This window comes from Heterocephalus glaber, unplaced genomic scaffold (genome assembly GCF_053883595.1).
Source record: "Heterocephalus glaber isolate CG9 unplaced genomic scaffold, H.glaber_assembly_v1.0 deba00001097, whole genome shotgun sequence".
Classification (NCBI taxonomy): Eukaryota; Metazoa; Chordata; class Mammalia; order Rodentia; family Bathyergidae; genus Heterocephalus; species Heterocephalus glaber.
This window is the reverse complement of record NW_028258191.1, coordinates 4,027,418-4,041,409: the sequence shown is the minus strand read 5'-3', so window position 1 is coordinate 4,041,409 and position 13,992 is coordinate 4,027,418. Positions and strand designations below refer to the sequence as shown.

The window sequence follows — 13,992 nt, the reverse complement described above, 5'->3', positions numbered from 1 at the left end:
CACATAAAAAAAATACATATAAAGTACCCTTTGATATAAAATGTAAAAGTGTGAAGATGTTACTACACACAGTTGACACCATGGCTTAAATCTCTTTTGAATAAAATAATGAAAGGTAGATTATATATTATTTCAGGAAAACAAAAAAGATTTGGAGGTACTGCTTTTCTTAGTTTGCCTAATGTTTGAGTAGACATTGGTTAGCCTTCAGGCCACAAAATAAAGCATGAGTGACCAACATAACCTTTTATACCACAATTTTTCTTGAAATGAGAAAAACATTTCTAAAAGAGAGCCCATAAAACATTTAAGATATTCTCCCTGGATTTGAAAAAGATCTTTTCTAAAACATCATTATAACATTAATATACAATTATGATTATGGTGTTGTGAATTCTCAGTTATGCAGACTGGATTACTCACTTTTTAGATTACTCTCAGCAAATTTTTAATCCAAGTTGGCTTCCTTCTGCTACCCAGAGTACTTCTGAGCCACCACCTTCTACCATTAGTAAAGAATTTATCTTAATAGAAGCCTAAGTAAAACACAACCAGGAAAATAAATCTACAAAAACATTACATAATGCATCCCAAGTAAAATGTTTGAAACATTTACCATTTTGGGATAATTGAAAGATCTGTACAGCAAATGTTCTATTTTCATGGATAAAGTACACCTGAACTTTGACCAGAGAACTATGGATACATGGGGATAATCTACCTTGAAAGTCTTAAGACTACATATTCTAATTAGAAAGAATTCCACAATGTACCTGTCTCATCATATGAATCCTACAATCATATATTTATACCGTCATTACATCATTTATTATTATTCATTTGTAAAACTATTATAAGCATATAAATTGTCAAATTTTCTGTTACAGTAAATGTTTATCATTGTGAGAGGCTATTTAAATGTTAACGTGTAAGTCCTTTTTTATTCTTCTCATTTTCCTAAAACTTTGATACTGGGCAAGATTTTGTCACTGTATTTTAGAGGGAACAAAGTGAAAATACACACCTCACTCTCTCCTCAGGATAAAGTTTTTCCAAGTTCACGGCTAACTTGGATCATCATTTTTAGGCAATTACTGACCTTTTTTGTTTCAGAGAACAACCCATCATTTATGCTTCCTTTAAAAAAATTGGTTCCTTGGATTATGAATCTAAAGATGCTGGTTCTCATGCAGAATATTTTAAAAGTTTTTACTGTTTCAGTTTTTATTCTAAGGAACATCAAACTATATTTATGATCCTTGCTAGTGTTTTCACATTTCATTTTTTCGCAATGCCAAATCCATTTTGGATTCTAGGACCAAACCTCTGAATCCACATTACATACTGAAGATTAGGGAAATCTAGTATGTTTACTAAATTTCAATTAGGATTTGGGCCTAAATGCAATGTTCACACCATAAAATTTCCCATACATTCTACAGATATAGGAAACTTATTTATATTATTCTACAAATATAGAGTATGTATTTAATTTGATTTAATCACATTCCATGGATTAGATTTGGGGGTGCTTTTAAAGTGTTGAAAGTTTAATATTTATTTTTGTAATCCAACAACTTTATCCAAAAATGCAGAAAACTTTTCTGGCTGGCCAGGAGGATAACATTTCAGGGTTGATAAGTCCGTTGCCTGTAACAGCCCAGGAAGCATGCTGCAAGTACAGTAGAAGACATGCCCCTCTTTGTGTAGCTGCTTTGGCCATTCCAGCTGATGACTGTTCATCAGTTTTTCATTTATAACTACCACAAGTGGCTTGGCTTTTTCCAGAGTCTCCAAACAGCTTCCTGCACCTGCGTGACTAATAACGAGATCTGCTCTCTGAAGGTCTTCTTGCAAGGAATCTTTGTACCGTAAAGTCGGTATTCACACCGACGCAGGCGTGGCCAAACAGCCTGCCCGCGGCCAGTCAGTTTTCAGAACGAACGCTCTTCTCCTGTCCCGGCCCCACATCGAACCTCCGGAGCCCCAGTGAATCTAGGAACCCGGCACACGGAGTTGGGAAAGAACTGGGCCTGCTAAAATGAGAGCCGAAAAAGACTTCCAGACGGCTCCGCAAACGACGGCGGGGGCGGGATGTCTGGTTCGGACTCACGGGTTGAGCGGGGAGAAGCGCGAGCCCTGCCTCGGGGACGCGGCCCTGGGGGCCGAGTGGCGTGCGGCGGCGAGAGCGAGTCCCGCGGACGCCGCGCAGCCCGCCCGCCACTCCCATTCCCACGCCCGAGCCCAGGTCCACACAGTATAATTAATTAATTCTGAAGGTTATCACAGTCCTCTGACTCGTGGCAATGTGATGGACTGGTGAACTTCCTTTCCCAGTCTATCTGAACCCCTAATAATTTTGAGGATACGGAAGACCGCCTTTAATTGATTGGCTTTTTGTTCTTTACAACTTCACTGGGCTTTTTAATATTTCAGATTTAGAGTCCTGGCATCTCCCAGCTCCCTTCTTGGTATGTTTTCAAAATGTTGCTTGAAAACACATGAATTCTCCACTTCTTCAAGAAGAGGTTGTAGGGCTAATGGGTACCAGTGCAATAAGTAGCAAGGCCCAGGAATTAAACAGCATGGCTGCTGGATGCTGTTCTTGAAGTCTTGGTAAACACAGCCCAGCCTACAGAAGCCACTTAAGCATTTGCCTTCCAAATTAACTACAGGTCGACTATCCAGATGTTAGAGAAGATGGTTTCTGGTGTTCTGATTTTTTTGAACTTCATTCATTATTTATGCAAGTAATATTAAGCACGAACCATGTGTAGCACTGCCAGGAACTGGAGTCACCAAGAGACATAAGACTGTTTGCAGAGAACTTTTGAGTATAGGGAAAGGGCAGATGCATACATAATTATCATACACATAGGCATTATGTGCTTTAAGATGGGTGTGTGCAAAATACCAGGGGGGCACAGAAGAATGCCACTTTATACTGAATTTCAGTGATTTTTGGTGATGGGAAGAGGGCGTAGAGAATTAAGGAAGGCTTCTCAGGATGGAGCAGTGTAGAATGTAGCAGGGCTGTACAAGCAGAGAGAATAGCAAGAGCATACAGATGCAAAGTATGTGACATTCCCGAGCAGCTCAGAGTGGCACAGGTTGCAGAGCAGCATGATGGTGGTTGAGGCTGCAGAACTTAGGCTGGATCCGAGTTTGGTGGAAATCCTTGAACCTTGTCCTATGGTGGACTCGAAAGTTTTAAATTTGGATGACATACTCAGATCTATTTTATTATTATTATAGGACTCCTAAGAAGACATATACTTTTAAGCTATTATTTATCATGTGCACCCTATGTACTTTATGTCTAATTGCATCTTACCTCCTAACTTTATGAGGTGTGAGCATTATTAATACCACTAAACTAAAGAGGACTCGGAGACCCAGAGAGGTGGAGTGACCTGGCCAAGTCTGCTCAGGGTGTGGGGCTGGACTTGAGCGTGGCTTGTCTGACTAACTTAATTCTTCAGAACCATCCTGCCCTACTTCCTGGTGGACCCACATGAGCATTTAAAAACAATCATAAAGTAATTATTTTATGGCTTGTTTCTTTTCTATCAGGCCATATGAAAGCACTGAAAAAAGGCAAGGATAGGAAAAGGCGTGCATGAGAGCAGCGGGGAAAGAATGGCTGCTGTGGTTCCAGAGACCTGTGGCCCTGGCAGCCTGCCCATCCTGAGGTGTGGGTGCTCAGGAGCATAGTGTGTCTTGGCCAGGGCACAGTGGCTGATCTCAGGCTGGCTGTGGGCAGCCTTCTTCGCCAGATGGATGGATTGCCTCTGTGTTCTGCTGCCATCGACAACTGGAGCAGTTTGGTTGGCTGGCAAGGGGCTTAGGTTCCAAGCTGAGGGTGGCCTGTCAGCCCCTGTTGTCAGATATCCTGGTTCTCTTAACAGGCTACTGTTTTGCCTAAAGAAGTGGTAGGAAGCTGCAGCAGCCACCTCAGAAACACTAATGTGGATTCAGAAGCCGCAGAACCTAGCATGCACCCCAGGCTTCTGAACTGTGCGGCAGGAGGTATCGAGGATTTTCAAGTATCCTCTGTTTTCCCTACTCCCTTGGGAGGTGAGGGAGTGCTCGGCATCTGCAGAGAAAGCTCTCTGGGCTTTGCCTGGCTGCTGGATCGATGTGTGCTAGGTTTGTGGGGTAAAGCAGGGTGTGTGGTGTGAGATTAGATCACATCGCACCAGACTCCAAAGAAAGTTCTGCCTGGCAGTGTGGCTGTCGTGTAGAAATAGTCATTCTGTTTCGCCAGAGACTGAAACAAATGCACTCCTTGGGCCCAGGAGCTGCCTGGCTTTCGGGGTGATGAAAGTCCTTTCTGTGGGGAGGCGCGTGGCTCCACACAGTGCTGGGCATAGGCCCCTGGCTCACCTGCTCCCCGGCAGATTCTGCCCCAGCCTCCTGTCAGCCCCTGGGCGACTTCACCTGTCTCTCCTCTCACTAAAAATGAAACAGACCGTACAAACAAGTGCTCAGAACCTGGAGTTGGAAGGAAATAGAGAACCTTGGGTTGAAAGAGCTGTATCTTTTCTTTTTTAGTTATCTTCTAGTTCAGAGTTGAGTAGATAAGGGGCAGCAAAACTCTGTGCAACCTTGAATGTGAGAGACGTTCTCCAACGATGTATCAATTGTAACATGATTGTAAATCCTTTAAAGGCCAACCGGAGTTTGTTCTAATGAGGTTTTATATTGTTCTCTTTTTTTGAGAAAGAAATTTCAAAAGAAAGTAAGCAAGCAGTTGTGCTCTCTGTTGAAATTCTAGTGAGAAGTGGATTCTCCATTCATTGGCGCTTTATCCCTAAGTAAGCAGTGCCACCACTGAGCTGGGACCGAGGGGTTTTGGGAGCAGCAGCCAGCGAGCAGTTAGTAGGATTGTGTGTTGCACTTGGTGGGAGTAGACCGAGAGGTGGCCTCGTTCAGATACCTGGCCTCCTTGGTTCTTGGCAGAGGATGAAGTGTGGCCTGGAGTCCCCCGTCAGCAAGACCTGGGCTCTGCACTGTGTCCTTTACAGTGTGGCAGGTTGCTCACAGCCACCTCCCTGGGGCCTCTAGGGGGCATGAGCACTTGTAGGGTGAACAGTGGGGGTCATGCGGCCAGACAGTCTTGGCATCTTTAACATTGTCCTCACACCTGGTCCTGGGTTCCAGAGCCCTTCATACAACAGGAGTTAAGATGGAGAAGCAGCTTGATGTGGTGGTGCACACCTGTAATCCCAGCCCTGTAGGATACTGAAGCAGGAGAGTTTCAAATTCTAGCCCAGTCTTAGTGACTTAATGAGAGGGCTGGGGATGTAGCTCAGTTATAGCTCAATGCAAAGACCTTGGGTTCAATCCCCAGTACCGGGAAACAACAAAAAAAATTAAACAGATGAGGAAGAAGGCCTTTATAGTTTGTGGGGAGATGTTTAATTTCTAACAAATAGAAGGTTTAGGAGGTTTAACATTGTGCTTATGGCCAGCATCTCAGTCGTCTAGAGTTGTTGGTGTTATAATTATAGAATGTTAAAAGCCCAACCAAAGAATGGCACTTCTTTGGGTCCCTCAGAGCGTATCATCTGCGTGGTAGTATAGAGGCTCTGCTCACTCTGCTCTGGCCACGTCTTCAGGCCCGAGAAATCTTTTCTCTAAACAAGTTGGCATTTTCATGAAAACTGAAGCATGAACCTCTAACCCTGACATTGACTTCTGCAAGTTTTTGCTTTCTGCTGTTACCAGGGAAAATGTTTCCAGAAGAGTCTGATATGTGTGAATATTCTCTCCCTCTTCCTCCCACCCTCTGGCCCTCCCTCCCTCAAGATAACTTGATGCAACCTGTTAGGGCAGCTAGGATTAAAAACACAAAAAAGGAAAACCCTCTTTCTTTTCTGATCCCAGTTCACACTCCAGCAACCTCAGATCAATAAAATGTATATTTAAACAGTTTAGAGAACCCAGCAAAGCAAAATAGAAAAAACCCCAGCATATTAAAATTCAGAGGCCTTCTCCTTCTACCACCCCAAACCTGAAATCGACGGATGAGCCGATTGCCTGGATCGCTCTTCTCACATGATCCTAGAGAGGGTGCTCTGTGTGTGGCTCTTCTTCCAGTAAGACTTTCTGCTCTGGTGCGGGATGCCAGGTCAGGCATATTAATTATGCATTGTTTCCGTTTCCATTTCCATGATGCTTGTGTGAATGAAGAGGGAAGGCAGGAGGGAGTATATTTTAATCACCTCTGCTGCTTTGAAAGAATTCCCACAAATAATCTTCAGTTCTGCAGCAGAAAGCAGCCCCCTCTGGATGCTTTCCCTTAGCCCTGTGTGAAACAGAAACCGGGATGCCCTGCATGTGGTTTTGCACAGTGTGCTTGTTGTATAATTAAAAGAAATTCCTGATGCCGATGGGCCTGGGCCACCTGGCTAGCACTGACACTGAAATACAGAGGCATTCAATTTAAGTCAGGGCTCTGCTGGTTTCCGAGATGATTTGATTGTCACCTTGGGGCTCAGTTTGCAGCGTGGGGCCCCTTCCCTCCTCTGTTCTGGTTGTGTCTGTTCTGAGGGAGCCGTGTTGGGGCTCCCATGAGAGCTCCCCAAAGGGCTGGCCTGGGCCAGGTTTAGGCTGACCCCACTCAAATCGTCAGGCAAGACATTCTAGTTTAACCTCACTCCAGAAACTGAGAGCTTGGGGAATGTTTTATCCCCCTCAACTTTTCTCAGGCGATCAGTGTGTATAGAAGACTTAAGTATCCTACTGGAAAGGTTTTCTGGATGATGTCCCTGCTTTAACTTTGGTGTGACTGAAAGAAAGTGTATTTGCTTCTTTCTTCGCTAGCACATTCTGTAGAAATGTGACTTCATTTTTTTTTTTTCTCTTTGTGAAATGGTGGAGGGACTCATTTCTGTTCTTACCTCACAGTTCTACTTAAAATACACATAGAGTTCACATGTATCATTTGTGTGAAACAGGCGGCCACTTGGAAGCTGTAATTTTAAAATATGCAATAACTCCAGCATAATTTCAAGTAATGAATTAATTTTAATTAAAAAATTCTTTTTGCACACAGATGTCCTTGAAGGTTATAATGGGACAATTTTTGCATATGGACAAACCTCATCAGGAAAGACCCACACCATGGAGGTAAGATTGCAGTGCACTGTAATGTCCGTCTCTGAAATGACTGAGTGCAGTGAGTGCTTCTAGAGGTGCACATGGCTTCTTTACTGGACAGTGGAGATGTCGTGTCTGGCCAATTAATTATGTCTTTGAGAAGCTTTAAAATAGGTGAATTGTAAAGTCTCAATAGTTTACTATTTAATTAAATTCAATTTATTATTACTATTATTAATTTGGTTGTTTGAGACAGAGTCTTCCTATGTAATTCAGGTTGGCCTTGAACTCACTATGTAGCCCTTAAACTCATGATGATCCTCCTGCCTCAGCTCCTCAATGCTGGTATTACAGGTGTGCAACACTACACTGTTTTTTTAATTTCAGGGTTTTTTTTGGTTTTTTTTGACATAGAGTCTTGCTATGTAGTCCAGGTTGTCTTTGAGTTCAGAATTGTCCTTCCTCATCCTTCCAAGTGCTAGGATTACAGATGTGGGCCACTGCACCCAGCAAGAGTTCAGATTTTTAAATATCTGTTGTTAAAAACTCTTATCAAAGTGTAACAATAAATTCTATTTGATAATAATTATCAGGCTAGGGTGTAGCTCAGTGGTAGAGTGGTTGTCTACCAGGCATGAGGCCCTGGGTTTGATCTCTAGTACCAGAAAAAAAAAAGCCAGAAAAAGAAATTAGAGTGAACAGCGGTGAGACTGTCCTTATGTCTTATGAACTGGAGCACAGCATAACCGAGAGAGCCTGTTGTAAAAGCCATTTACCCTGGAAAGGGCCTCTAGGGAGTGGGCCTCTTTAGAATGAATAAAGAACTGTAGGTCAGAGATTGAAAGAAGTTGGTTTATGGATCAAATTCAGCCCACAGACATACTTTTGTTTGGCTTGCATAGTGTTTTTTATTTTTTTATTTTTATTTTTTTAAATCATGCAATGTTTAAAATAGGATGATTTCACACAATTCTAGTTTTTCCATCTTAGATTAAACATACTGAAGATCTAGCATCACTGAGTGAATTTCACCATAAAGTAAAATGCAGGCTTTCTTAGAGCAAGAATCTTAACAGTTTTGTTCACCTTTCCCTTTCTAACATTCCTTAATGTTTTGTTTATTTGTTTGTTTATTGCTGCTAGGGATCAAACCCAGGGCTTCACACATGCTAAGCAAGTGGTCAACCATTGAGCTACAGCCTTGGCCCTTAACATTTCTTGTGCATGGAATAGTGGCTGTCAGGGAAGAGAAACTCCATAAAATATTTGAAATAGTACCAGCATGGTAGCCCTGACTACCCCATGTGTGTGGGGCTGGGCTTTTCAGTGGACTGAAGAGCTTTCTTTAGACACACAGAGAGTGAATACGAACTTACGCTGAGGTTCCTTGCTCGTTAACTTCCATCTGTGACTTCCATAGACATTTGAGCGTGTGTCTTCAGCTCACACTATACCTCTGGAGCCCTGTGGCTTCAGGCTGTCTTCCAAACAAGCCCTGTGTCAGACAAAATTGGCCCCCTTGACTGCTTTTGTTCCTGCTTTTTACCAGGGACCCCTATCAGGCATTGGGGCTAGATAATTCTTCTGAAAGCTGGGCCCACCTTACAAGGAAGGAGAGTAAGTAGAGAGTGGTGATTATAAGAAACTGCGTGGCGAGTTTGGAGAATTGAGCTTACAAGTTGCAGGGTAAGATGAATCCTTAATCCTTCAAGCTAAGGTTTTTTTCATTTGCGAATCCCTCCTGGGAATATCACTGAGCTAGCTGCTGTAGAATAGGTTTAGCTTATGAATCATTCCTATTGAAGAGGTGATTTCAAAGGCATGAGGCTAAAATCCTCAGGGCTCTGATGTTCCATGCGCACTGATTTCCAGCGTGGGGTGTGACACTGGGGGATCTCATTTCTGTGGCGTTGACTCTCTTTCACTCATTTTGCTGAAGACAAAGTGGTTCAGAAGAAACTGTGCAGATTAAAGAAATTAGGTTTATTTGCCATCTCTTCCAAGCAGGACCGTTCCTGACATCGGGTCCAGGCCCATGTGTCTGCATCTCCTACTCCTCGGCAGTACATCTGGGAAACACGGGCTATGGCATCTCTGTGTCCACCTTGGCCCTTTGCCTTCCTCTGTCTTTCTGGGCCCCAGACTCTTGACCTTTAGATTCTGGAAAAGTCGCAGTTACACATTTCCAGTAGCTGTGAACAGGGCATGTTTTCCAAAGTCTTAAGGCGGAGAGGAAGGAGGTGGCATCTTGTAAGGGAATCCATCAGTTCTGAGGTTCTGGAGAAATTACCAAACTGTGTACAGTACAAAAAAGAAAACAAATCCTCGATATTTAAAATCTCCCAAACTCTGGGAATGCTTATAAGAATGATTTTTTAAGCTTTGGGATTAATTCATCTTTAGGAACTATAAGGTATTTGATGAATGTCAGAAATTTAAAATATAAGAGTCAAAAGAGAAAATTCTCCCCAGAATAATATTTTTAGGGGTTGAATGGATAGGTGTAGGGTTATTGGAAAGAGCAATGCCAACCATTGAATACTAACGTGGGAGACGTTTTGCTAAATTAGAGGCTCTTATTACTCAGTGCCTGGTGATGTGAACTCTACTCACCCATCCAGAGAGAGGACTCCTGGGAACTTGGAGGAAACTGGATTCTATACAGCTCTCATCTGCAGGTGGCTAAATTATATTGTCTGTGCATCTTTGTTAGTTTCAAATGGTTGGCCCTTAACATTTCTTGTGCATGGAATAGTGGCTGTCAGGGAAGAGAAACTCCATTAATACTCCATAAAATGGAGAAAATACTCCATGAAATATTTGAAATAGTAATAATTTGAAATTGCTTTTCTTTATTGTGTCTTTTGAAGATCACACCCTTATGCATGCAGTTGGAAAAGGTTTGTGTGGCTGCAAAGACTTTCACATGCACACATACATGCGCACAGACATGCACACACACATACACATGCCAACCCCTAAACTTTCCTTTTGCCACCAGCCCCCTTGCTGAATCCTGTTCTTTGTAGGGTAATTATAGATTGGAGAAAGGTAGGGGGTGTTTTAAGAGGGACGCAGAGCAAAAGAGGAGCCCTAAGCTGAAGTTATAGAGACTGCAGGAGACCAAGAAATCCAGGACCTGGGAATGCAATTAAGTTAAAAAACCTCTGCAGGGTTTGCATCCTCTAAAAGGAGGATTTTATGTATGTGGAATTACACATTGTGATCCTTCAAAGACTTTCAGAAGGGGATGTTAACTCCCCAAGTGGACAGAGCTGTCACATTTTTAAGCTATTTTTCTTTTTAATCCCTCCGTTTTGGGCCTGACATCCAGTGGTGGTTCCATTGCCTTCTCTTGAGGGGAACAAACAGATAAGCCTACATAAAATTGGAAAGATTAGCTTCTCATGATGGAGCATTTAAGGTGGATTTTCAGTAAAAATGTGACTCACTGGACAGTGTTAGTGCTAAGCATGGCAGGCAGCACCATGCAAGGGCTGTAGACTTGTCCACAAAGTCCCTAGGTTACGTAGGGTGCTGGCTGCAGCGGGGAACAAGGCCCTGTCCCTCTGTTCAGGCTCTCATGCTGGGAAGGGCGTCTCTTAGCCCCGTGCCTCACTTTGTGCCCTTCAGCACACTGATGAAGATGGCTGCGGACACCTTGGGTTTTCCTTTCTGCTCAGAGGAACCTCTGGGTATCATCTCCATGGTGCAGGCTTCCTGCCACGGAGGACCAAAACCAGGTGGAGTGCATGGTGCTCACATGCCAACAGCTGCCTGCTTTCCCATCTTAGGTGCTTCAGGAAACTGTCCTGCTTGGGAGGCCAAGGAGGCCCCTGATGCTGAACAAAGAGCCTTGTTCGGTGGCCAGTGGCTAGTCTTCTTCCGAACCTACCCTAGAAGGTCTTATTTCATGGGAAAAGTTTTGAAGATAACTGTACAGGTTGCAGTTATGAAAATGTTTCTCTTGCCTGCTCCCAAAGAAGGACAAGAAGATGAAGCAGTTCATTGCTTTGCTATTCCCGTTCTCCCCGGTCCTCTAGCCAGAGGACTCTTCTCTAGGTGGACACTGTTCCTTCTCAGTCCCCTGCTTTGTGCCCAGCTTGCCTTTCTTGTCCTCGTCCTTTCTGCTCATCCTCAGCCTTGCTCCTGCCTCAAGACTAAGCGTTGCCCAAGAAGTCACCTCTTACTATCCCAGCTGGAAAGGCCTTTCTGTGCCCTAATCTTTGGTGCTCTCCACGTCTTCCCTACTGTTGATGGCCTACAGGGATGGTGCACTGTGTGCCTGGGCATGTGCATAGAAGCAGTGAAGACCTTCACACACACAGGGGCACGCACACACACACACACACACAACACAGACGCTCTGTATTCCTCACACACACACACACATCCCATATACACCACACACAGATGCATATCCCACATGTGTGCACATACACTGATCAACTGAGTATATCACTTACACACAGTACACTACAGAACACACATGTACCACACAGAGATACATCATCTACATTTGTGTGCATACCCCGTGTACATCACACACACCACACACCCACATAGCACACATAGATATATAACGCATATACCACACAGCACACTGTATGCACGCCTTCATAACCACACACGCACACACACACACGCACACACACAGACACATGCGCGCGCACACACACACACACACACACACACTGTTTTGCTGGGCTCATTTTAAGCCAGGAATCACTTGGATGATGAAAATGTGTTGAAGGAGAGAGTGCCTGGGGAAACAAATTTAAGTCAATTATAGAGGATTTTTAGAATACCAATCATTCTTTTCTGGTTTTGGACCACTGAAGAGAAGCTAAAGGATTGCCATGAATTATTCAAGGACTCTGGAAGTTTGAATAGGGAGATCTTTTGATTGGATGAATGGAGTTGTGACATTTGACTGGAAGGGGAACTGTTTTCTTTTTTAAAAGAAGATCTGTTTCCACCAACAGTGATCATTTCTGCCAATAATCACAGTCTGGAGCACGTGGGCTGTGGTCTGATTGGTTGCATGTGTATGATAGCCTCTGGGATTTAAAAGTCAATGAGATTTGAGGCTCTTGCTCTCAAACATTATGTGTTGTTTTCCTAAGATGTGTAGTGATGATCTGGAGCAAAAGTGTGTTTTTAGATTTTGCAGGTCATAGAGGCCTCAAGAGTGCTCAGTGAGAAGCTTCTGTGAACTGTTACAAGCTACCATTTATTGAGCCCTTCCTAAGTAACCAAACACTTCATTTTATCTTATTTAACTTAAACTCTGCACTAATTCCGTGCAATATAGTCCTAAGTCTCCCAAGTGGTAGGCAGAAATATATATACCCTGGCCATCCCTATCTTAAGGGATTATGTAGTTAAACTAAAAGACAATATAAACACCCTGTATGACTTACCATCCTCTATATCAAAGGGCATTCCAGAAAAGTACCCTTTCACCCAGGTGAGAGAGTTTTGCCAGAGGCCAGACATACCTGAATCCAGCTTCTTTGTTACTTTTAACAGAGTAGAAGTCAGGAATCAGGTGTGCAAAGGAAGACTTGTATGCTAGGTGCTCTGTGGCCTCTTGTTAGTGCTGGGGTTCACATGGGTTCTTGCTTTTGCTAATTAACATGTTGACTTGCAAGTCTCTTTCAGAGAGGTACTATGTGGTAAAGCCCCGAAGAAAAAGAGTATTATTGAGGAAGAAACAGCTGTTTTTCTGAGCACTGGGCAGATTGGGAAGAAGGATATGGGTCAGAATTGTTAGGGCAATGTTGAATGCTCTGGAAGACTGAAGGAATAGCTGGATTTTGTGCTTTTCTTCCCATTCCATTTGTTTCTAGGGTTTTATAACTTCACAGAAGTTTAAAATATTCTCTGGATGTACATTTACCATGATCACTGCAGACTTGCAGACTGTGTGTGCACTGACGGCTGTTTAACACACGAGAGAACTTTGACTGTGGAAGGCTCTCTGGAGGTTGCACACCTAGGCCTGTGCTAAGTTCATGAGCTTTAATACTTCTGGACCCTTTCTTTGGGAATTGTGGTCAGATCTTGTATGGTACTGGGGGACCCCTTCTGGTGGTGCCAGGGATTTATTGTGCATGCTGAGCAAGGGCACTGCCAATCCAGCTACCTCCCTCGCCCCTGTGGCATCTCTTGAAAGCCTTCAGAGATGGTGAGTGGCAAGTTTTGGGCCTTAAAAATAATCTAGTAATAGTTCAAATAGCAGAAAAATTAGTCTATCCTCCCTTCACTCCTTAGGTAAAATGAATAGAAGTGGAAAAAAGTATGAGACTATCCTAAAAGAGTGGGCGTAATTATTAGAAACAGCTAAAATTAATTTGCAGTAATTCAGTCTTGGAATTACAGATTTTAAAAAGAAATTGATGAAATGGATCTTCTTGATTGGTCTGAAAAAGGATACTGACACCATTTGGAAAATACGGTCTTTAGAAATTTTTGAGCAGTGGTCATATTAACAAAATTAAGTCTACAGTTCTCTCTCATTCATGGAGGTTAATTTACCTGGATTTATAGGTCCTACTCATTTAAAAATATTCCCAAATAAAATCTATATATTCTCATTCTCCTGCCCCCCTTTCCCCTCCTCACCCACACACTGCCCACTCACACACTGATATGTGGCAGCAGTCGGGGATATTGTCCAGCCTTAGGATCTAATAGAACGGCCTCCTGCTGGGTAAAAAGATGAACACACTGAGATAGTTCACCAACTTTTGGTCTGTTGGCACATCAGGCAGACCCTAGGGTAATCCTTATTCCATGGAATTCTGGTTAACAAGCCCAGGAATGATATTCTCTCTCTCTCTCTCTCTCTCTCTCTCTCTCTCTCTCTCTCTCTTTCTCTGTTGT

General features: G+C 43.2%; 1 protein-coding gene and 1 pseudogene across 1 annotated transcript in view; one reads left to right on the top strand and one right to left on the bottom strand.

Moving 5' to 3' along the window:
* Kif5c (kinesin family member 5C) overlaps positions 1-13,992 on the top strand; it is a 169,138-nt gene that overhangs the window by 59,292 nt on the left and 95,854 nt on the right. Inside the window, exon 3 of the mRNA XM_004869993.4 lies at positions 7,061-7,134. Within this exon, the coding sequence (XP_004870050.1) occupies positions 7,061-7,134 (74 nt within the window). The remainder of the gene's footprint in view (positions 1-7,060; positions 7,135-13,992) is intronic.
* On the bottom strand, positions 1,558-1,743 carry LOC106008169 (UDP-N-acetylglucosamine transferase subunit ALG13 pseudogene; annotated as a pseudogene).